The 25,326-nt window shown below is 39.6% G+C and overlaps 3 protein-coding genes across 4 annotated transcripts; 1 reads left to right on the plus strand and 2 right to left on the minus strand.

The window, feature by feature from the left end:
- The first annotated feature begins 357 nt into the window (after positions 1-357).
- Positions 358-19,715, plus strand: LOC108142503 (fat-like cadherin-related tumor suppressor homolog). 2 transcript variants are annotated; one of them, XM_017266405.2, is made up of 22 exons: positions 358-584; positions 3,663-7,115; positions 7,175-7,281; positions 7,341-7,548; positions 7,610-7,671; positions 7,739-7,894; positions 7,975-8,347; positions 8,411-9,419; positions 9,488-9,673; positions 9,734-9,908; positions 9,965-10,227; positions 10,282-11,011; positions 11,076-11,253; positions 11,319-11,759; positions 11,827-12,227; positions 12,282-12,590; positions 12,675-17,970; positions 18,043-18,324; positions 18,391-18,579; positions 18,887-18,916; positions 19,266-19,397; positions 19,460-19,715. In XM_017266405.2, the coding sequence occupies exons 2-22, from the start codon at positions 3,689-3,691 to the stop codon at positions 19,594-19,596; spliced, it is 14,091 nt and encodes a 4,696-aa protein (XP_017121894.1). In that variant the 5' UTR covers positions 358-584; positions 3,663-3,688; the 3' UTR covers positions 19,597-19,715. The 2 variants fall into 2 exon arrangements, with proteins under 2 accessions (XP_017121894.1, XP_017121898.1); XM_017266409.2 differs by lacking the exon at positions 18,887-18,916.
- Positions 19,716-19,745: 30 nt separating this feature from the next.
- On the minus strand, positions 19,746-23,043 carry LOC108142504 (dynein regulatory complex protein 11). Its single transcript, XM_017266410.2, has 8 exons — positions 22,308-23,043; positions 21,814-22,138; positions 21,464-21,753; positions 21,239-21,395; positions 20,903-21,166; positions 20,643-20,800; positions 20,002-20,585; positions 19,746-19,943 (listed from the first exon to the last, which is right to left on the minus strand). Exons 1-8 carry the CDS (start codon positions 23,041-23,043, stop codon positions 19,839-19,841), a joined length of 2,619 nt encoding a protein of 872 aa, XP_017121899.2. The 3' UTR covers positions 19,746-19,838.
- A 55-nt stretch (positions 23,044-23,098) lies between these two features.
- LOC108142505 lies at positions 23,099-24,809 on the minus strand. The gene is made up of 5 exons (XM_017266411.2): positions 24,677-24,809; positions 24,454-24,617; positions 23,684-23,817; positions 23,555-23,625; positions 23,099-23,334 (listed from the first exon to the last, which is right to left on the minus strand). Exons 1-5 carry the CDS (start codon positions 24,755-24,757, stop codon positions 23,242-23,244), a joined length of 543 nt encoding a protein of 180 aa, XP_017121900.1. The 5' UTR covers positions 24,758-24,809; the 3' UTR covers positions 23,099-23,241.
- Between the last annotated feature and the right edge of the window lie 517 nt (positions 24,810-25,326).

The raw sequence follows: 25,326 nt of genomic DNA on the forward strand, positions 1-25,326 counted from the left end.
GAGATCGTTGTTTAGTTTTTAGTGAATACATGCAGCTGGCCATTTATATTTTAACACAATATAATATTGCGTTGAAAAAATTACAAACTTGAACTGACCTCGATCATGGAGCCGAAATCCATTGCCTTGATCAGTTTGGTTTAAAGTTCGAAATTCAAAATCGTCGATTTTGTAACGGAAATGTTAAATTGTCGTTTCCCTAACATTCCAATGTAAGATCATGTAAGGGCAACGCTGCGGCAGAGGAGAAGCAGAGTAGTGTTGGAAAACCATCGATGTTGCCCCGCCAAACATCGATGAAACCGAGGTTTTGAAAACATCAATGTTGGCATCGATGTTTTTCCACCTCTAGAAGCGGGGAAGTTGATTTTGTTTGATTGAAGAGAGCGGGGGGAGATCGTGCATACAATTAATGTGCAGTTAATGTGTAATTCCAATTGATGATCCAGAAAACGGTCATGAATGAAACTACAATCCGATGAAAGTGTGCTCCGCTAAATTAACGAACAACCAACGAAAACATCGAGTATTAGTCACTTCCAGCGAAGTGGTTTGCGCAGTGGGATCAACTTTAAATTATAAAGGTATACACACATACCTACATATGTACCTTCGTTTGTATGTTGGCCAAACATTTTCGAAAAGATTTGTGCATTTCTATTTATTTTATACCACTAAAGTGCTGCCTACACGGATTTTATCGCGGTGGTTGAGTGTGTGTTTATTTACCTTATCGGAAAATTAGGCCCACGGAAAAAGAGACACATGTTATCTGTGTACACCGATGTATAATATATATGTATGCATTACATACCTATGTAAATGCTGCATTTCTATATAAAAAGTGGAGTTTGTGGTGGTAATTGTGACTTTGTGGATTCATTTTCTGAGTGAGAAAATAGTTAAAGAGGGTTTGGATTATTGCGACACCTTAGAAAACACGGGCGTAGTTGTAAGTAAACATTAACATTTAGATCAGTCCATCGACTGATTCACATTTTCTCTGCTAGCTAACAGACATAGCTCGTTTTGACTTCTTTATTTTTTGTATATTACGGGCTTTATTACTCATAATTACCTACACGCCGCAACAATTTCGCAACCCTCGCATTTTCATGAATCGTTTCGAAATTTCTTCTGACAACAAGTGGTTCTTCAATCAAGTAATTATGGTGACTTTAATTAATCAACAGTTGAATCTTTAGAAATGAGATCAATTTAAAATTGATTTTGTTTTGTGGCCTTTTTAAGTTTTAACAACAATAAAATATATATAATAAATTTACGAAAAACGTTCCAACCACTTCTTTTCTCTGAATTTATAATGAAAGAAAATGAAACCCTGTTTTTCACACATTTGGTTTATTAGTTTTTCTTATCTGTTAAAAAGGTGTCAGTTAAAGGCATTGTTACTGGCTAGAATGTTTGAATTTCGAGTAATAGGAAAATTTAGATTTTGGGCAACAAATTTAGTGTGCTTAAATTGTTAACACAAAACGTTCGCCTTGTTGAGATCCATAGGATCCCTTTACATGTTTTTAATTATGGAATATAAAAACATAGGTAAATCCCTTTTAAACGAAATGGGGCTAAAAAAATGTATCTTGTGTAAATGTTATAACCAATTAAATTGGGCGTTGTTGAAAAATGATAAACACAAGTTTATGACTTTGTAGACTTAAAATATTAAATAAATGTTTATTTTAATTAATTTATAATTTATTAAAGTTTATTCATGAATAGCTGTTATTTCTAATACCTTAAAAATGGATGCACCTAAAATTATTAATATATTTAATTATTGACTTGGACTCTTTTGGTGTTCATTTGTAAAACTTTTAATTCTAGTATTTATTGTATAGAAACAAATCATTTTTTAAAATAGAGTATTATGTTTTATTTTAAAAACCTTATATTTAAATAGCATCAAGCTAGTGAAATTTTTTCGCATTTATTAATTTAATTATGCTTTCAATTTTTAAATAATAGATTTAAAACTTTTAATAAACAATATTTGTTTTTGGCCCTCATGCCTTTCGCCTAATGTAACACTTCTATAACTTTCAGTTTTAATTTAAACGAAAGAGTTGTAAAGAATATCACATTTTCTTATTTAATCCACTAAACCTTAATATTTAATTACATATAGAAAAGTAATGAACAAAAGTTAGAGCAGACTTTGGTTGCTAAAATATACAAAAGCATATGAGCAAACTTAAAAATTAAAGCTATTACTTATAGCTACAGAGCAATATGATGGCTGATAAGGTGGTCTAATGCCCCTTTAATTTAAAATCTAGGTCAAATCGATTTCGGCAAGACAGCTTGCAACACTTATATGGTGTTTTAAACATACATTTATAATTCGTAATATAATATTTTGTCTAAACAATATTTACACTACAATTTGATTTGTTATCTACTTACATATATATACAATGTAAGCATTGACAAAATTTAAAAAAAAAACTAGAAAATTTCACAAATTAGAATTATTAAAAGGGAAAACAAAATAAAATTTTTACTTCTAAATTTGGCATTATATTTTGTTATTAATTATTCTACTAAATCAATTTCCTTCTATTAACTTTTTATTATTTGTATAATCATTTTTATACATTTTTATTCATATTCATATACATATTTGTTTTGATTCAGAAAAAACCTTTGTTTACAATTTGTTATAAAAGAACAACATCGAAAAAATCTTCCAAATATAGTCAGCAGTAAGGCTTTGTCCCTTCCATTAAAAAAATAAAATTATTGGCCAATTGGCGAAATGACCAGTCTAAAGTAAAATGTTCTTCAGTAAATAAACAATAAAGTGCTGTATGCCCTAGAGTACAAATATTTTAATGATAAAATTAAGTGTGCGTGTGGGTTCTTTGAAAAATAAAATGGACGACGGCTAATATAATCGCATATGATCCACCGAATTTAATTTTTTTTAAAAGTTATAAATGTTTATTATAAATTTGAATGTTGACTAACTTTTTTGACACTATGGGAAAATAAGAAGAGAAACCTGTTCTAAAAAAAGACCAATTAAATTAATTTTTGGTCTGGTGGATATTTCGTGCCTATACTTTATTTAGATACTATTTACATATAACTTTTTATATCCTTACAGAAGGTATTATAATTTCAGTAAGAAGTTTGCAACGCAGTGAAGGAGAAATCCCGACCCTATAAAGTACACATATTCTTGATCAGCATCACTAAAGTTGTATTTTTTTTATTGACTTTGCTGTATTTAAATTTTTGTTAAGTTCTTCGAGATTACACAATTACGGTTTAAATTTCATCAAAATTGGATGACTATATTATATGGCTCCCATAGAAATAATCGAAATATTAAAAAAAAATCGTACTTTTATATTTTTTAGTTTTTTTTTTTTGTTCTTTTTGAAGAGATCAGATCAAGAGCATTTCTTTTTAAAAGCCGTGTTTCATCCTTACCTAGGATATGTATTTTCCTGGCTGATGACATCTTTTTGTGTCCCTGATTTAAATTAGAAATACTTTATTAATTCGAGCTACAGTTAATGGAAAATGATATTCTTTATTATCTTAATCTTTAATTGATCTTTGACCTCAATTAATTATTTGTTAAAACAATTTCAGTACTCGTTATCTAATAAAATGATTACTATTTATTGCAGGATATTATGTGAAATAAGAGCAGTATATGTTTACTATGAAGAATAAAAAATATGTAACTCCTGTAAAAAGAAAAGCTTTCAACATATTCCAATGGATTTCACTACTGTGTAGTCTTTGGTTAATCCCAACTGTACAAAGTAAACCCGATGACAAGCACACAGCGACCCTCGAACATAGACTAGAAAATCAATTGGAGAATCTATATCGGTTTAGCCATAATGTATATAATGTTACCATACCAGAAAATAGTATGGGCAAGACATACGCTAAGGGAGTACTGCATGAAAGACTGGCCGGCATGAGAGTTGGCTTGAACTCAGAAGTTAAGTATAGGATAATAAGTGGCGACAAGGAGAAGCTATTTAAAGCTGAGGAGAAACTGGTTGGAGACTTTGCCTTCTTAGCCATTCGAACGCGAACAAATAACGTTGTGCTAAACAGAGAAAAAACTGAGGAATACGTAATTCGAGTTAAAGCACATGTACACTTGCACAACCGAAATGTATCGAGCTATGATACAGAGACGAATATTCACATTAAAGTACTGGATCGCAACGACCTGAGTCCGCTGTTTTATCCAACCCAGTACACCGTAGTTATTCCAGAGGACACGCCAAAGTATCAAAGTATCCTGAAAGTCACAGCAGACGATGCTGATCTGGGCATCAATGGGGAAATCTACTACAGTCTTCTCATCGATAGTGAGTACTTTGCTGTCCACCCCACCACAGGTGAAATTACCCTACTGCAGCAGCTACATTATGCGGAGAACTCACACTTTGAGCTTACGGTGTTGGCCTACGATCGGGGATCCTGGGTCAATCACCAGAACCATCAGGCGAGCAAGGCCAAGGTCAGCATTTCGGTGAAGCAGGTTAACTTTTACGCTCCGGAAATTTTCACAAAAACCTTTTCGAGCGTGACGCCAACGTCGAATCCTCTAATTTATGGAATTGTCCGCGTTAACGACAAAGACACTGGGATTGATGGTAACATTGGACGGTTGGAAATAGTCGATGGTAATCCAGATGGCACTTTTCTTTTGAAAGCGGCAGAGACCAAAGACGAGTACTACATCGAACTGAACAAGTTTGCGCACTTGAATGAACAACATTTTATTTACAACTTAACTCTACGGGCAGAGGACCTCGGAACTCCCCGTAGATTCGCCTATAAATCCGTTCCGATACAGATAAAGCCAGAGAGCAAAAACATACCCATATTTACGCAGGAAATTTACGAAGTTTCGATTCCGGAAACGGCCCCCATCAACATGCCCGTGATAAGGCTGAAAGTGAGCGATCCGGATTTGGGTAAAAACGCATTGGTCTACTTGGAAATCGTGGGTGGCAATGAGGGCGACGAGTTCCGCATTAATCCCGATTCCGGGATGTTGTACACAGCCAAGCAGCTGGATGCTGAAAAGAAGTCAAGCTATACGCTTACCGTTTCCGCCATTGATCAAGCGAATGTTGGTTCGCGAAAACAATCCTCTGCCAAGGTGAAAATAAGCGTGCAGGATATGAACGACAATGATCCCATCTTCGAGAATGTGAACAAAATGATCAGTATCAATGAAAACAATTTGGCTGGATCGTTTGTGGTTAAACTGACGGCCAAAGACAGGGATTCTGGTGAAAATTCGTACATATCGTATAGTATTGCCAATCTAAATACGGTTCCATTCGAAATCGATCACTTTAGCGGCATCGTTAAGACCACATCTCAAATTGACTACGAAACGATGAAGCGCAACTACGAACTTATAATACGTGCATCGGACTGGGGTTTGCCGTACCGAAGGCAGACGGAAATAAAACTGTCCATCGTGGTTAATGACATTAACGATAATAGGCCCCAGTTTGAGCGGGTTAACTGCTATGGCAAAGTCACCAAGTCGGCACCGATGGGTACTGAAGTTTTCGTCACGTCAGCCATTGATTTCGATGCTGGCGACATCATTTCCTATCGGTTGAGCGATGGCAACGAAGACGGTTGCTTCAATCTGGACCCCACATCCGGTTCCCTGTCCATTTCCTGCGACCTGACGAAGACCTCCCTAACCAATCGCATCCTCAAAGTGTCGGCCACGGATGGCACTCACTTTTCCGATGACCTAATCGTCAATGTACACCTGATGCCTGAGGATTTGGGTGGAGATGCCAGCATTCCTCACGGCTACGGATCTTTCGAGTGTCGCGAAACCGGAGTCGCCAGGAGGTTGGCGGAAACATTGACCCTGGCCGAAAAGAACAACGTGCGGAGTGTGTCGCCATCGGTTTTCAGCGACCTATCGCTTACACCCAGTCGATATGGTCAAAATGTGCACCGACCTGAGTTCGTTAACTTCCCGCAGCAGCTGTCCATCAATGAAAGTGTTCAGTTGGGCGAAACGGTGGCTTGGATAGATGCCAAGGACCGGGACCTGGGCTACAATGGCAAACTGGTGTTTGCCATCTCCGATGGGGACTACGACTCTGTTTTTCGGATCGATCCCGATCGTGGTGAACTGCAGATAATTGGGTATTTGGATAGAGAGCGTCAGAGTGAATATGTCCTCAATATAACCGTCTATGATCTGGGTAATCCCACCAAATCGACATCGAAAATGCTGCCCATAACAATCCTCGATGTGAACGACAATCGCCCAGTTATTCAGAAGACATTGGCCACATTTCGATTGACAGAAAGCGCCAGGGTCGGAACTGTGGTGCACTGCATTCATGCCACGGATGCGGATACGGGAGAAAATGCTCAGGTGACCTATGCACTGTCGGTGGAGTGCAGTGATTTCACAGTCAATGCGACTACGGGGTGCATTCGTCTAAACAGGCCACTGGATCGGGAGCAACAGGATAACTATGCTCTCCATCTAACGGCCAAGGATGGGGGCAATCCCGTGCTCTCCTCGGAGGCACTGGTTTACATACTGGTCGACGATGTCAACGATAACGCCCCCGTGTTCGGTGTGCAAGAGTACATATTCAAAGTGCGTGAAGATCTGCCCCGCGGCACAGTTCTGGCCGTGATCGAGGCAGTGGACGAAGACATTGGTCCCAATGCCGAGATCCTCTTCTCGCTCAAAGAGGAGACCCAGGACGAGGAATTGTTCCGGATCGACAAGCACACTGGTGCCATACGGACGCAAGGACAGCTGGACTACGAGAACAAACAGGTGCATAATCTTGTTGTCAGCGCCATTGATGGCGGAGATCCGTCGCTGACATCGGACATGCCCATCGTGATAATGATCATCGATGTCAACGAGAACCGATTCGCTCCCGAATTCGATGACTTTGTGTATGAGGGAAGAATCAAAGAGAACAAGCCGAAGGGGACGTTTGTAATGAATGTCACCGCCCGGGACATGGATACGGTTGATCTGAACTCGAAAATCACTTACTCCATCACAGGTGGCGATGGACTGGGCATTTTTGCGGTTAACGACCAAGGTTTGCACTCACTCTTTATTACATTTTCGATTGGATTAATGTCAATGCACGTGTCGCAGGTTCAATAACTTCCTTATCCCAACTCGATGCGGAGACGAAGAACTTTTACTGGCTGACACTGTGTGCACAGGATTGCGCCATAGTTCCTCTCAGCATTTGTGTCGAAGTAAGTGCTTCCAGATTAGTCCAAACTAATTAATAAAAACAAAAACACTTTATGATTAGGTTTACATCGAAGTCGAAAACGAAAATGATAACATTCCGCTGACGAGCAAGCCCGTGTACTATGTCAATGTTACGGAAGCAAGTGCGGAAAACGTAGAGATCATTACCCTGAATGCAGTAGATCCCGATATAGATCCCACACAGTCTATTACTTACAATATCGTTTCCGGAAATCTCGTCGGCTACTTCGAGATCGATTCGAAAACAGGTAATTATATTCAAAAAATTACATTTAATTTGAAATAACATGAACTTGCTTATGATTTTAGGAGTAATCAAAACAACTGAACGCAAATTGGACAGAGAAAATCAAGCGGAACACATTTTGGAGGTAATATAGGCTTAAAACTATGGCTTGTTAGTGTTATTCTATTTATTAACTTAACCTTTTTTTCCAGGTTGCTATATCTGACAATGGATCGCCAGTGTTATCTTCTACCTCGAGAATTGTTGTGTCAGTCCTAGATATTAACGATAATAGCCCGGAGTTTGATCAACGGGTCTACAAAGTGCAAGTTCCATCCTCAGCCACTGTCAATCAATCTATTTTTCAGGTATGTTGTCCTTTGATAATATAGTTAAAAAAACTAAAATACAATTAAATCAATTTACAATACGATGTCATCTGTTATAGGTTCATGCCATCGACAGCGATAGTGGTGAGAATGGCCGAATTACCTATTCAATCAAGTCCGGAAAGGGTAAAAACAAATTCCGCATCGATAGTCAAAGGGGCCACATACATATAGCGAAGCCATTGGAATCCGACAATGAGTTTGAGATTCACATTAAGGCTGAAGACAATGGAATTCCTAAAAAGAGTCAAACTGCTAGAGTTAATATAGTCGTAATTCCTGTTAATCCGAATTCGCAAAACGCACCGTTAATAGTGAAAAAGTCGTTAGATAATGTCGTTGATCTGACGGAGAATGACAAGCCAGGATTTTTGGTTACTCAAATATTGGCTGTCGATGATGAAAACGATCAGCTGTGGTTCAATATCTCCAGTAAGTTCATTAAATACACTCAAATGCACTACATTTAGTTCAATTTTCGAATCGTTTCCACAGATGGCAATGATGAAAACACCTTTTATATTGGCCAAGACAACGGAAACATTTTGCTTTCAAAATACTTGGATTATGAAACTAAAAAGTCTTATAATCTGACCATTGGTGTAACTGATGGCACATTTACGTCGTACACTAACCTCTTGGTTCAAGTGATCGATATAAATGACAACCCTCCGCAATTCGCCAAAGATGTCTACCATGTCAATATATCGGAGAACATTGAAGAGGAGTCGGTTATCATGCAGCTTCATGCCACTGACAGAGATGAGGATAAGAAACTGTTCTATCACCTCCACGCCACTCAGGATCCCTCATCACTGGCCTTGTTTCGGATCGACTCCATTAGCGGAAATGTCATTGTTACCCAGAGATTGGATTTCGAGAAGACCGCGCAACACATTCTCATCGTTTTCGTTAAGGATCAGGGAGCGCCCGGGAAAAGAAACTATGCCAAGATTATTGTAAACGTGCATGACCACAACGATCACCATCCGGAGTTCACGGCGAAAATAATTCAAAGTAAGGTGCCCGAAAGTGCAGCAATTGGCTCCAAGTTGGCCGAGGTGCGGGCCATAGACCGCGATAGTGGCCGCAATGCCGAGATTCAGTACTCCATCATCACGGGCAATGTGGGAAGTGTCTTCGAGATCGACCCCACCTTTGGTGTGATCACCTTGGCGGGCAGCTTGAACATCAACAAGATCCAGGAGTACATGCTGCAGGTGAAGGCAGTAGACCTGGGCAGCCCACCGCTGTCCTCGCAGATCCCTGTGCACATCATTGTTACCATGTCCGAGAACGATCCGCCAAAATTCCCGACCAACAACATTGCCATCGAAATATTCGAAAACCTAAGCATCGGAACGTTCGTAACTCAAGTCACCGCTCGCTCATCCTCATCCATATTCTTCAACATTGTTTCCGGCAACATAAACGATAGCTTCCGCATTAACCCCTCCACTGGAGTTATTGTTATCAATGGCAATATCGATTACGAAACAATCAAGTAAGTTATACAATGGATTTATATATAATAAAATGTAGTTACTCAATATATTTCTATCCATTTTTTAGAGTATTCAACCTTACGGTTAAGGGAACCAATATGGCAGCCGAGTCTTCCTGCCAGAATATAATAATACATATCCTAGATGCCAACGACAATATTCCGTATTTCGTTCAGAATGAATATGTGGGAGCTTTATCTGAATCGACCGCCATTGGATCTTACGTACTCAAAGTACATGATTCATCGAAAGAGTATGTGTTTTAAATTCGAAATTATGAATGCCAACAGTAATATTATTTTTTATTCTTCAGTCATTTAACATTACAAGTAAAGGATGCTGATGTCGGAGTAAACGGAATGGTTGAGTACCACATAAATGATGATCTGGCCAAAAATGTTTTCAAAATAGATTCGACCACCGGCGCCATTGAACTTTTACGACACTTGGATTATGAAACGAACGCTGGCTATACTTTCGATGTTACGGTAAGTGAAACAACAACATATTGTAGCATTATTCTTAAAAATAATACCTATTTCAGGTTAGTGATATGGGAAAACCCAAACTACATTCCACTACAACAGCACATGTGACAATTCGTGTGATTAATGTCAACGATTGTCCTCCAGTATTTAATGAAAGAGAACTTAATGTGACCTTGTTCCTGCCAACATTCGAAAACGTGTTTGTTGCACAAGTCAATGCAAAGGATGCTGATAACGATACCTTGCGGTTTGACATTGTGGATGGCAACACCAATGAATGCTTTCAAATCGAAAAATACACAGGCATTATAACAACGAGGTAAGTTTAATAATCTTTCAAATAAGCTTCAATAAAACCGAAAATGATTTTCAGAAATTTCGAAATTTTAAACAATGAAAATGATCAGGACTATACGCTACACGTCCGTGCCTCCGACGGAATATTCTCTGCTATATTAATAGTGAAGATTAAAGTTTTGTCAGCCATAGACTCAAATTTCGCATTCCAACGAGAATCGTACCGATTTTCTGCATTTGAAAACAACACAAAAGTGGTTACAATTGGATTGGTTAATGTGGTGGGAAACTCGCTGAACGAAAATGTCGAGTATCGCATCTTGAATCCAACCCAATTGTTCGATATTGGAATCAGCTCTGGAGCCCTCAAAACAACTGGAGTAATTTTCGATCGTGAAGTTCGCGATTTGTACCGACTCTTTGTGGAAGCAAAGTCAGTTTTGTTCGACGGAGCTAATGCTAATGTGCGCCGGGCAGTTACCTCTGTATATATATCCGTTTTGGATGTTAATGATAACTGCCCCTTATTTGTCAATATGCCATATTATGCCACTGTTTCCATAGACGATCCCAGAGGCACTATCATAATGCAGGTCAAGGCCATTGACTTGGATAGCGGCGAAAATGGTGAGGTTCGGTACGAATTGAAAAAGGGAAATGGAGAACTGTTCAAATTGGATCGCAAGTCGGGAGAACTATCCATCAAGCAGCATGTGGAGGGGCACAACCGAAACTACGAACTCACGGTTGCTGCTTACGATGGGGCCATAACACCCTGCTCTTCAGAAGCTCCACTGCAAGTAAAGGTGGGTTTTAAGTTATAAAACAAATTCAAACAAAATCTATTAACAAGTATCGCTACATTTTTAGGTAATTGACCGTTCGATGCCCGTTTTTGAGAAACAGTTTTACACTGTCAGCGTCAAAGAGGATGTAGAAATGTACTCGGCCCTTTCCGTATCCATTGAGGCCGAAAGTCCCTTGGGCAGGAGTTTAATTTACACCATATCTTCTGACAGTCAGTCCTTTGAAATTGATTACAATACAGGTACATTCATTTTGTGTTTTTCTTTATCTTTTTGCCATTTATTGTATATCATTTATTTATTTCAGGATCAATTTACGTTGTAAATGAACTGGACTATGAGCAAATGAATAGCCATGACGTTTCTATCCGGGCAACCGATAGCCTTTCTGGAGTTTACGCCGAAGTCGTTCTATCTGTTTCCATTATTGATGTCAACGACTGTTATCCAGAGATTGAAAGTGATATCTACAACATAACCATTCCAGAAAATACATCGTTTGGAACCCAGATTTTAAAAATTAACGCAACTGATAAAGACTCTGGAGCAAACGCAAAACTTTCCTATTACATTGAGTCCATAAATGGACAAAATAATTCCGAACTGTTCTACATTGATGTCACTGATGGCAATCTATATTTAAAGACACCCTTGGACTATGAGCAAATAAAATACCATCATGTTGTCGTCAATGTAAAAGACCATGGTTCGCCATCATTAAGTTCCCGATCAAACATATTTATAACAGGTAGCTACTTGATTTATTATTAAGGAAAGAAGTATTTAAATACTATAAATTTATATTTATTTTCCAGTTAAAGACCTGAACGATAATCCTCCATGCTTTGTTGAGCCTTCCTACTTCACCAAACTATCAGTCGCCGCTGTCCGTGGACAATTTGTTGCCCTACCTAAAGCTTACGATAAGGATATTTCCGACACTGATTTGCTGGAGTATAAAATTGTTTACGGAAACGAATTGCAAACCTATAGTATTGATAAGCTAACAGGAGTGATATCCCTTCAAAACATGTTGAATTTTACCGACAAAAGTAGCACAGTCTTGAATATTTCGGTTTCGGATGGAGTGCATACGGCATATGCACGTTTGAAAATATCTTTACTGCCGGAAAATGTATATAGTCCACAATTTGATAAGAGCTCTTACGAGGCGAACATTTCCGAAAATTTGTTGCACGGCCATAATATAATTACGGTATGTTATTGCCTAAACTTAATGGATTTATCTAACAAGAATTTGCAATCCTAGGTTAAAGCATCGGATGGAGACTTTGGAGCGTACTCAAGCCTTTACTACGAAATAGTTTCCGAGGAAATGAAAAAATTCTTTCTCATCGATCAAACGACAGGTGTAATAACCTCTAAAGTAACGTTTGACCGTGAAAAAAGGGACGAGTACGTGGTGCTCTTGAAAGTCTCAGATGGTGGCGGTAAATTTGGTTTTGCATCCCTCAAGGTTATAATAGCTGACGTAAACGATAACGTTCCTTACTTCCTGATAAAAGAATACAAAATTGTTGTAAGCACAACAACGGAAGCGAACAGGACTATTTTAACGGTAAGGATAATGATTTTTCAATTCTTTGAATGTCTCTAAAGATTTTGGTAACTAAAATACTGCACACAATCAATTTATTTCAAGGTCAAGGCCAAGGACGACGATATAAACGACAATGGCTCGGTGAACTACCAAATTGTGCAAAAGTCTAAAGACGAGTCCTCAAAAGATGTGGTTGAAATAAACGAGAACTCTGGAGATATTGTCCTCAAGCGGGATGCTCTAACCTTCGGTGTGGGATCCTATCAGTTCTTTGTACGCGCTGCTGACCGTGGTGAACCTCAATTTCACTCGGAAGTGCCAGTGTCAATCGAAATAATTGAAACAGATTCAAGCATTCCCGTTTTCGACAAGTCGTCAATCCAACTTAAGATTATAGAGTCAACGTCACCGGGAACCGTGCTCACAAAGCTGCACACGATTGGAAACTTTACGTTTAAATTTTCGATAGCCGCTGATCAGGAGCATTTCATGATATCCGACAGTGGCGAACTCATCCTTCAGCAGACCTTAGACCGCGAACAACAGGAGTCGCACAATTTGATTGTGGTGGCAGAAACCGCCACGGTTCCGGTTCTGTTTGCCTACGCTGATGTCTTTATCGATGTCAGGGACGAAAATGATAACTACCCCAAGTTTGACAACACGTTCTACAGTGCCAGTGTAGCGGAAAACAGTGAAAAGGTTATTTCGCTAGTGAAAGTATCAGCGACTGATGCCGACACCGGACCAAATGGCGACATTCGATACTATCTGGAAAGTGAAGCCGAAAACATTCAGAACATTTTCGATATCGACATCTACTCTGGCTGGATCACCCTACTAACCTCCCTGGATAGAGAAGTTCAATCGGAATATAATTTCAAAGTAATTGCTGCCGATAATGGTCACCCGAAGCATGATGCGAAAGTACCTGTTACTATTAAAATTGTAGACTATAATGACAATGCACCTGCATTTAAGTTACCTATCGAAAGACTTTCGGTTCTCGAGAACGCACTGCCTGGCACAGTTTTAATCAACTTGCTTTTAATTGATCCGGACATTGAGAAACAGGAAATGGACTTCTTCATCGTTTCTGGGGACAAACAAGCTCAGTTCCAGATCGGTAAGAGTGGGGAGCTATTTATTGCCAAACCATTGGATCGCGAACAAATCAAGTTCTACAACTTGAGCATAATTGCAACTGATGGAAAATTCACTGCCAAAGCCAACGTTGAAGTAGATGTAAAGGACATAAACGACAATACGCCCTACTGCCTGAAACCTCGCTATCATATCACCACTAATGAATCCATCTCGGTTGGAACTGCACTAGTTGAAGTCAAGGCGGTTGACTTTGATTTGCAAAGCAAACTTCGCTTCTATCTGTCGGGCAAAGGGGCAGACGACTTCACAATTGGAAAGGAAAGTGGCATTTTGAAGGTGGCGAATGCACTAGACCGGGAAACTACTCCAAGGTATAAACTGGTGGCGCACGTCCAGGACGGCAAGGACTTCACCCAGGAATGCTTCTCCGAAATAATCATCACAGTCAGTGACATAAATGACAACAAACCCGTTTTCTCGATGGCCCAATACAGAGTGAGCATTCCCGAGGATGCTCAACTGAATACGCTGATCACGAAAGTGCATGCGATGGACAAGGACTTTGGGGTCAACAGACAAATCAAGTACTCCTTAATGGGCGAAAATCATGATTACTTTAAAATTTCGAAGTCGACTGGTATTATTAGGCTGGACAAAAATCTTGATCGCGAAACTATTTCTCTGTTTAACCTGACGGTCAAAGCGGAGGACTGCGGTATTCCCAAATTGCATTCCATTGCAACGGTGGCCGTAAACATATTGGACATCAACGACAACCCGCCTGAGTTCAGTATGCGGCAGTACTCCTGCCAAATCCTTGAGAACGCCACCCATGGCACCGAGGTCTGCAAGGTCTATGCTGCCTCCATAGACATTGGTGTAAATGCGGACATCCACTACTTCATCATGAGTGGCAACGAGCAGGGAAAATTCAAAATGGATTCCATGACCGGCGAACTGTCGCTGAATGCGACTTTGGACTATGAAATGTCCAAGTTTTACTTCCTAACCGTTCAAGCCATCGACGGAGGCACTCCACCGCTCAGCAACAATGCCTATGTGAACGTGTCCATACTGGACATTAATGACAACAGTCCCAAGTTTCTGCAGAACTTGTACCGCATTAATGTTAACGAAGATATAGCCGTGGGAACCAAGATTCTGGATGTCAAGGCCACAGATGAGGACTCTGATATCAATGGTCTTGTCACGTACAACATCGAAAAGGGTGACCCCATAGGCCAGTTCTCGATAGATCAGAAAAACGGAACGATAAGCGTGTCGAGACCCTTGGATCGGGAGACAATTTCGCACTATAACCTGGAAATTCAGGCCTGCGACCATGGAACTCCCAATAACTGCAACAGTGTGCCAGTGAATGTGAATATATTGGACACAAACGACAATGCGCCCCTCTTTTCCAGCGCCAACTACAGTGTTGTGCTGCAAGAAAACCGACCCCTGGGCTACATATTCCTCACATTCAAAATATCAGACGCAGACGAATCACCCAATACCACTCCCTACACATTCGACATTCGGTCGGGCAACGAGGGCGGACTATTCCGCCTGGAGCAAGATGGATCGCTGAGCACTGCCTCGCGGTTCAATCACAACCTTCAGGATGAGTTCGTGATTCAGGTTCGGGTGTTTGACAACGGCACACCGCCACTGTATTCCGATGCCTGGGTGGTGGTGAAAGTAATCGAGGAAAGTCAATACCCTCCAATAGTCACTCCTTTGGAGGTGACAATCAACTCGTTTGAGGACGATTTCTCTGGCGCCTTCATTGGAACACTTCACGCCTCCGATCAGGACAAGTATGACGAACTGAACTTCAGTTTGGTATCCGGTCCCGAGGACATGTATCAGAGCTCCAAGCTGTTTAACGTCTCCAACAAAACGGGAAAGATCTACGCCATATCCAACCTCGACATTGGCCTGTATAAGCTTAATGTGTCCGTTTCGGATGGCAAATTCCAGGTCTTCTCGATGGTCAAGATCAATGTGGAGCTGGTCACCAACGACATGCTCAAGGAATCAGTTGTCATTCGCTTCAGCAGGATTTCACCATCGGAGTTCCTGCTCAGTCACAGGAAAACGTTCATGCGCTCCATTCGCAACATCATGCGTTGTCGCCAAAAGGATGTGATCCTCATTACCTTGCAAACGGAAGCCACGCATCACTCTGTGGCCACTCGACATGCCAGATCGATTGAGTCCAATTTAAATGTGGTGTTTGCAGTGCGAAAACAGCAAATTATTCCCGACTCCGATGAGTTCTTCACCAGCGATGAGATTCGACAAACGCTGATCGACAAGAAGAACGAGATCGAGAACGAAACCAACTTGGTTGTGGAGGAGATACTGCCCTCCACCTGCCAGAGCAATCAAAACTCCTGTGTTCACGGGGAGTGCAAGCAGATCTTGCGGATCCAGAAGAACAATGTCACGACCACCTTTACGGATGTGATAAGTTTCGCTGCTCCATCGTACAATCGGGTGAACAGATGCGTCTGCAGGCCAGGTTTCGATGGGAAGCACTGTAACGAGACGGTAAATGCCTGCTCCACGGATCCGTGCTCGCCGCAGAGGATCTGCATGCCATCGGGATCGGTGCTGGGCTACCAATGCGTGTGTCCCAAGGGCTTTTCGGGAACGTACTGCGAGAGAAAGTCATCGAAGTGCAGCAATGAATCCTGTGACATTGGTCTGTTCACTGCGGTTTCGTTCGGCGGAAAGAGCTATGCCCACTACAAGATCAACAAAATCAAGGCCAAGTTCACGCTGGAAAATGAATTCTCGTATTCGCTGCAGATAAGAACTGTGCAGCAAACTGGCACCCTGCTATACGCCAGCGGCAAAGTGGACTACAACATTCTGGAGATCATAAACGGAGCCGTGCAGTACCGATTCGATCTGGGCTCCGGTGAGGGAGTCATTAGCGTTTCGAGCATCAACATCTCCGATGGGGAATGGCACCTGATCAGTCTGGAGCGATCGCTCAACAGTGCCAAGCTGATGGTGGACAACAAGCACGTCTCACACGGCAGTGCGCCGGGTGTGAATGGGATCCTGAACATCCAGTCGAACGACATCTTTGTGGGCGCCGAAGTGCGACCACATCCATCGATCATCGGCTACGAGGACATTCAGCGTGGCTTCATCGGTTGCATGGCGAACATAAAGATAGCCAAGGAGTCACTGCCCCTGTACATTTCCGGCGGCAGCACCATTGCTGCCCTCAAGCGGTTCACGAACGTGGAGTTCAAGTGCGATCCGTCCAATGTGCTGGTCCGCCTGGGCATTTGCGGATCGCAGCCGTGTGCGAATAGTGGCATCTGCAAGGAACTTGGTGCTGATGCATTTGAGTGTGCCTGCCAGCCGCGATATTCGGGCAGGCACTGCGAGATCGATCTCGATCCGTGCTCGTCGGGACCTTGTTTGTTCGGCGGACGGTGCGACTACCACGGACCCAACAACTACAGCTGCACGTGTCCGATTCACTTGTCTGGTCGCAGGTGCGAGTACGGCAAGTTCTGCACCCCGAATCCGTGCAAGAATGGCGGGATTTGCGAGGAGGGCGATGGCATATCGCACTGCATGTGCCGGGGCTACACTGGTCCCACCTGTGAGATCGATGTGGACGAGTGCGAGAACCAGCCGTGTGGTAATGGAGCAACCTGCATCAACGAGCCGGGCAGTTTTCGGTGCATTTGTCCCTCGTATCTCACAGGTGCCAGCTGCGGAGATCCACTGTACTCGAACTCGATTTCCACAAAGCTGAAGAACTTTTCGATAGAGCACATTAGTGGTATCATATCGGGAGTGGCCGTGGTGCTGGTGATCATTAGTTGCGTCCTGTGCTGTGTGGTAATTCGGAGGAATTCATCCTCGAAGCGAAGGAACCGACTTGAAAAGGACAAGAACAAGCCGTCCTACAAGGAGGCGAACCTAAACTCGTTGGTCGACAAGGACAACTACTGCAAGCCGAATGTTAAGTTGAGTAACTTGGAGGTGAACCAGCGACCCATTAGCTACACCGCTGCCCCCAATGATAACCTGTTCATGAGCAACAGGAATTTCGTCAACAATTTGGATATACTGCGAAGCTACGGTTCGGCTGGCGATGAACTGGAAAATGTGCCATTTGAGTACCAGAAGGTGAATCGAAACAAACAGCATGTTAACATAAACACCTGCCATTCCGCCGATGCCGATAATGCCTACAAACAAGAGTGGTGTGAGCAGATGCATTTAAGAACATTCAGTGAAAACAAACTGAACAATGGTTAGTACTCATGTGTAAACTTTTAAATTTTGGTATAATATAATGATAAATACTTCCTGCCTTCCTTTTCAGAACTTAAACGTGATTTCGGACCCTCAGTAAGTCGCTTTTCAACGGGCAAACTAATCCAAGTTGAAATGCCCAACGTGTGCCACTCCTCCAGTGCGAATTTCGTTGATTACTCAGCTCTTGCCAATGGTCAGTACCATTGGGACTGCTCCGACTGGGTTCGCAAAAGCCATAATCCCTTGCCAGACATAACCGAAGTTCCTGGAGCAGAAATAGCCGACTCGTCGAGCCTACACAGCAATGATAGCAACGAGTCCAAGTCGAAGAAGGCCTTTTTCGTTCACAGTGAGTGTAGTTTTATTAACATATATTCTAGTTTATGTATAATCAAATACTTACTTAACCACTAAGGAGAAGACGGAGATGTCGATCCGACTAGGGATATAGCTGCACTGAACGAGGATATCGGATCGGAGTATTTGGATTCGGAAGCGGAGAGCTGTTTGGAGCCGTTTATGTTGCCGAGATCAAGTAATCAGCCACTTTCAAGACTGAGTTCTTTTAATAATATCGAGAATGAAGACTATAAATCAAATACAGGTAATGTAAATTGAGTTCTATTGAAATCAAGCTCCCTCTATGTTTTATAAGAAAACTTTGATCCTTGGTTAAAGAGACTAGAAAGCACATCATCATCCATTGTTTTCAACTTTATATTAAATGATTAAACTAACCGGAAGTTTTTTGTTCATATAATTTATATAGCTCTAATTACTTAGCGCAACTATTTATTATTTTATTTCCTACATTTCATAGCCCTACCACTTGTTATTTTCTTGAACTATTTAGCACTAGCATAACATCTATGTTTACTAATCTATTTAACTACTTCATTTCATGCAATCAGTGCCTTTACCGTCGAAAGTTAGTCATTTGTGTAAGTTTTGATCAAACATAAGAAATAATCAAATTTTTGTATCAATACTCAATTTGTTTCCTTTGCTAAGCTACATTTTAAAAAACTATTACCGAGGGAATAACACTCTCAATAAATTTTTAAAATAGTAATCTGATTTTAATTATTCTGCTAAAGTTTAGTCTGGATTAAGTTAAAATTTATTATGTATAAGTAACAATATAAAATAATTAAAACTGAAATATATACATATATATGTTTGACAAACGCCTTTTTTAGGATTGTCTAAAAGTATAACAACATAAAATAATTTAAACTAAAATATAAATGTTTTAAAATAAAACGAATGCTTATTTGATTCAATCAACAGGCAAAGTATATTTAAGACATCCTGATTCGTATTTACCCACGATGCATTTTCCAAGTGAAACGGATGGGGAAAGCTCTATGACCGATGGGCCGATTTCAAGGAAGGAAATTAAGACCAGAAGGACGATAAGTGGTAGGCACACAAATAATATTTTTCCATACTTTACAAATATTACAAATCTGTATATTTTGCAGAAAATTCAGAGGAGGCATATCTATTTCCATGCGCTGTCGGAGAAATTGGTTCCAACAGTAATATTTCGGTTCGACTGTGTGAAATTGAAGATTCTGAGTTGGAAGAGTTTTTACCACAACAACAAACAAACAATTAAATGACATGCTAAATATATAAGAACTACATTTTACACAAATTATTTGATTTCGTTAGATACTATTTTCCATAGGAAAAACTTTGGTTATATATTTTCAATAAAAAATACATAAACTAAAACAAAGGTAATTCGTGTAGTTTCAAGGTAAGTTTACATTAACTTATTTATTACTTATTATATTATTAAATTATGACAGTGTATATTAATTTTGTAAAAGCGATTTCTGAAAAAAGTTGCGCTCTCTACTTTCTTTTGCTTGCTTTCGCCAACTTTTGGGCCATATAACTATTTCTCAATTTTTGCAGCTTGTTTGACTTGCCAAACCATTTGTTGAACTTTGCCATCAGCTGAAATTAAAATACGTTAAATCATTATTATTTCGGATAAACTTTTGTAACTGTATACCTTCTCCTCTGGAGGAAAAATTGGAGGTTCATTCTTGCTGATAAAATATTCTAAGAACTCATTGGGGTCCAATGCCTCATTTTTAAGGCGCATTTTTCGGTCGATACTTAAGGTCTGATTTATGTTGTCATTGATATCACCGGAGTTATAAGCTTGCAAGACTCTTGCCAGTGCAGAGTATGCGTACTCCGGCATATCATCCGGGGCGTTTTCGGTCATAAGCTCTAGCCAAAGCAGGAAACTAGTGCCGTAATCGCACTTCGGGATTAGCAGAACTTTTTGGAACGCTTTTTTAATGCCCGCCTTCGCCGCCCAGGGCATAGAACTTGTGCCGACGAGGACAATTTTATCGTTTTTCTTGAGAGGCTTCAAAATTTTACTGGCTATGGAAGATCCCAGAAGTCTTGGTTTTATATCTACTGCCTCAGGGGGTATCTTCTTCCAAAATAATCGATGAGCTTCATCGAAAAACATTATGGTGGGTTGAAACTCCCGCGCCACCTTTACAACAACATGTAAAAAGTACTTCAAGTCATCGGCGTACTTATAAGTCTTCTCAGGACTTAGATTCATAAAAACTGCGTCTGAATTATAAATGGTGAATAAAAGCTACAAATAATTAAAATTTGTATATAACCTACCTAGTTCTGATGCAATGATTTGACACAACAATTTCTTTCCGGAATTTAGCGGTCCAATAAGTAAAAGAGACTTCGGTTTTGGAATATTAAATTCGCCCATTCCTAGCATTGACTCTTGAATAACCATTTTAATATCCCCTTTGGCTGGACCCAATGTTCTAGAATAAAACACAAAATTCATTAAAATTAGGGGGTGTAATATGAAGAAATGATGCGAATTGATCTTGTACAATACGCTTTAAATAATTTAAATTACATACGTCAAGTCATCTTCATTCCTAGTGTCGTCTGCCACAAAATTAAAGTCCGCAATAAATTCATCGAAATCTTTATGAGAAACTTCCTCTATTATTCCTCCATCCTTTAGTTCGTGGTACAAGGACTCAAGAGTTCTATCGCCTGTCATATCCTTTGGCTTTTTCTTCTTCTTATTTTTCTTCTTTTTTGGATACTTTACTTTCAGAGCTTTATATTTCTCATTTTTATCCTTTGCTAAAGCCTCCCGAAGCAATTCGTACTCTACCCTAAAAATTAACATTTTAAATGTTTCAAAATATTCTTAGGGATTATGATTATTAACAAGAGATTGACTTAACCTCATGTATTCGTCGACTAGGCCTCTAACTTCCTGATGTATCTTTACAAGTTCATCCTCTGTCACCCACTCTTTTATGGGATCATGATTTTTGTTAAGATATTCATCAACGTTCCTCCAGTCCTTAGCATATGTCTTCATTGTTTCTTCGATTCTTTCTAAAAGTTGTTAATATTTGGAAACGTAATAGCTAAACATCTAAACTCGATTTTCTTTAGTAAGTTACCTATAGGCTTGCTTGCAGTTAGCTCATAGCCAATATCTATGATTCCGGCATCTCTCAGTTTCTTTCGGCGTTTGGCTTCCTTCATTTTTATTAATTTAAGCTTTTCCTTCTTTTTCTTTTTTTCTTTTTTTTCCTTGTCTCGAAGTTTCTTTTTCTCTTCTTTTGTCATCGGCTTTTTACCTAACGTCTGCTGAAATTCCATTGGAGTCATTGTTTCATCGATTACAACTAATACCGTGCCTTTTTTCACAGGATCAGGATACGGATGAAAGTTTTGCGTCTTTTCGTAACTGTGAAGTATGTGTTACTTTTTTTTTTTTTTTTTTTTTTTTTTTTTTAAGGTAACTTACAATTCCCTGAACCAATCCCGAATGTGGTCGGATATATCTTCCATCATCCATGGGCTTCGGACTTGCAATAGCCTAGTGCGTTCATCATTAATCAGGTTAATGAAGTCTTCATCTAGCTTTTTTTTTAGCATTTCGTTTTTGTACATTTCCATAATTGAGTTTGCATTCTGGTTTGGTCGCTTCAGTTTTCTTATTTTCTTCATACCGTACAATTCCTCCTTAAACCTTTTCCTTATTTTAACTACTTTCCGTGTTCTGTAACCTCGCCACCAGCATTGGATTTTACAAGCAGCATTATTTCGTATTCTATTAATGGAATCTTCATCTAAAAGGATTTTCATTATATACAATAGCAGTTGACTTTTTTTAAGCTAGTGCAATTTTATTTAACAAAACGAGTGTTTAGTGAAAATCGACTTTCGATGCATGTATCATTTGTTATTTGATACCCAACTGCACATAAAAATTTTATTTAAACGTTTTTTAATATTTACCATCCTCTGCTGTCTCCACAACATCGTCCTTTTTTCGCAAGTTTTCACAGGATTCATCAGGTTTCAAGAAATCAGCTGCAAATATAGTTCTCTTAACGGGAATACTCATCGTCTGATCCGGTTTAAACGTAAATTTATAATTGATTTTTTTTCTTTGATGGACCTTGAGGAACTTCTTCTTGTCATACTTTATGTTCGACTTGTATACCCGAGCCTGGCGTGCCCGCTCATGAGCTTGGATGAGCTCCACGGCCTCACTGATAGGAACCCAATCCTGTGCCGCCTTCTCTTCCTTTTCCTCCTCGTTCATGTACAGCCGATTGTCGGCTATGATATTTTGTATATCAAGTGGACGGCGGTACAGAAACTGTGGCGATCTCCATATGACCAAATCCCGGGGAGTTAGCTTCCTGGCGATCAATGCTTTGTCTATATATATATATTCGCTCATTTCCAAATCCTTTAACTCCTCCTTGAGTTTCATCAGCTGCTGAGTCGCACTTTCTACCAAAACACGAACTAAGGCCCGCTTTTGGACTTGGAAAGTATTGTGGTAAATGAAACCTAACTTTTCTACCAACTCCACATATAAAACGTAGAGTTCTGCGAAAATTTTAAATGATACTGCTTTTTCCTGGGGAGGCTCTATCTTCTTTAAGCGGTTCTGTTTTTTGATTAGTTGCCCAATTTCCTTTCGTGTGGACACCCAAAATTTATGATTCAAATCGAAAGACATTATGGATTTTATCTTAACGTTTGGCTTGCAAAATAAAAAATAAAAATGGGGCACGTTAAGAATATAGACTGTATTTATTTGTTTCTGTACACTAAATAAAAATAGGTCGACTACCTGATTTTTCAAGGGTTACTTAGTACCAATATAGTTTTTGATTTTATATAAATTTATCACTGTATTTCACTTATGGCAAGGTAATCAGGGAATCCTGAAAGGTACAACCACAGCCTCTTTGTGGTCGATTTGTATGTGCGAAACGCTGATGTGCGCTTTCTCAGTGAAGAGTTTCATCTGAAAGTAGACAAAATGTACGCTTTTTAAAATAACAAAGTTTGGTCATAGCCTTATTTGGTAATAAATTCTATATAAATTAATCAATGATCTTTTTATTTTTTTTAATTAAAAGGTTTTTCGCAGAAATAAATATTGATAGTTTCGTTTCTTTTTTAAAAGGTCATTGATTGCCATATAGACAACATTTTTAAATTGTTTGCAATATTGTGATACTTACTTGAGCAGTATCCTCGGGTGAAATTGGCTTAGACAAATAGAATTGATGACTGGGCACATCTTTAAGGAGCCCTGTAGTCAACAAATATTAGTAATTAATGAAATAATCATATTGCTTTTTAAGTTAAACCTTTTAGTGAGATACTGGGGTGCTGAACGTTGTTCCACTGCTGATGCAACCGCTGCGAGTACAGTCTAATTCTGTCGGCGTACTCCTGGTGCTCCAAACTATGGCAGTCCATGGCCCCAACGTTTATCATGTTTCTGGAAATCGAAATTGTGAAAACATGAGATTATCCGTTTTGTTATCAGTAAGGGACCCCCGGTTTCCAGATGTTCGCTAACCAAGAACTATTAAATTTCTTCATTAATGTCACAACTACATATTAACATATACCTATGCAATTTTTATAAAATTGCGGATTATACAGGCAAGGTCTATATTGTTTTAGGAGATTTAGAAGGAAAAATGCCACATAAATTTGACTACACTCTTAGTGCAGACAGACATTCGGTAATTGGTAAAATGGAAGGTTCATATTGTTCCAGATATGGTGCACTATAAGGGAAAAAGGTCCTATCCTCTGCCCTATAAGTATTCAACTTTAAAGGGGTATTATATTAATTTTATAAACCTGCAGATATTACAGACAGACAATCGAAAATGTGTAGGATGGAAGGTCTTTAGTACTTAGGCTGGGATGCCATAACTAACATCATGTAAAAAACTGAATTCCTGTCCTATTAGCAAAGGTAGTACTCATGTTATTGCACTAAAGAATGTTGATAGCACCTTCCATTGCCTTCGTATGTTATATTGTTATTGTTATACTTTATGTGTGTACTCTGGTGTCGGACGATGAAAGACCATATCAAAACACGCCCATGCGGGTGACATACATCGCAGTGTTCTGCACCAATCTGGAGAGAGCGGTTTGGTCATCCTTCTTGGGAAGGGAGTGGGCATAGTCGTTGCTGAGGCCATCGGAATTGCTCCTCCGAAGGGCAGGACTGTGGTTCACGGGGTCCACCAGAAGGTGTGTCCTCTCGTTCGGCTCGTTGGGCTGCAGGTAAGACGCAATACTGTAGTCGATTCTCGGACAAAGTAGGATCTATGGGTTACCTGGGCACCCGTGTCCTCGGTGCATTGCCAGCAGTTGCAGATCGAGGCAAAGTAGCTCCAAACCGAGTGAACGTAATCCATTCTAAATGCAATTGTTCTTTATGCAAGTTATTATGTTAGAGATGGTTGAAACTTCGAGTCGATATCGATACATCGATGCTTCTAATGTTATGTTCGAGGTTGTTATGTTAATTTACACGTACAATAGTTATTAAAGTCAATTGGAAGATTAAATATATGCATTCAGACATTTATAATTATTTTTTAAATGGACTTCATGCGTAAAAATCGTTTAAAGTTCATCGATAAATTTGTTTATTGTCCAAAAAATATCGATAATCATTTTTGTTGCTCCATCTTTACTGCAAGTGTGCCCGACTTCGGTGGTGTAGAAATAACAGAAAATATTTGGCGCAATAATATCAAACAACCTTTTAATAGGGATATTCCAAGCCTCTACAATAAAAACATATTTCCTATTAATAATTTATATATTTCCTATTAAATTTATTTTGTATTTTATATTTAGAAGTTATAAATAATTTATATGACAATCCCCAATTATAAATTGTTGTTTTTCATTATACAAACAAAATAAAGCTTCCAAAACAAAATATCCATTAGGGCACTATATTTGTATACCCCTTCAG

Source organism: Drosophila elegans, unplaced genomic scaffold (genome assembly GCF_018152505.1).
Source record: "Drosophila elegans isolate 14027-0461.03 unplaced genomic scaffold, ASM1815250v1 contig_208, whole genome shotgun sequence".
Lineage (NCBI taxonomy): Eukaryota > Metazoa > Arthropoda > Insecta > Diptera > Drosophilidae > Drosophila > Drosophila elegans.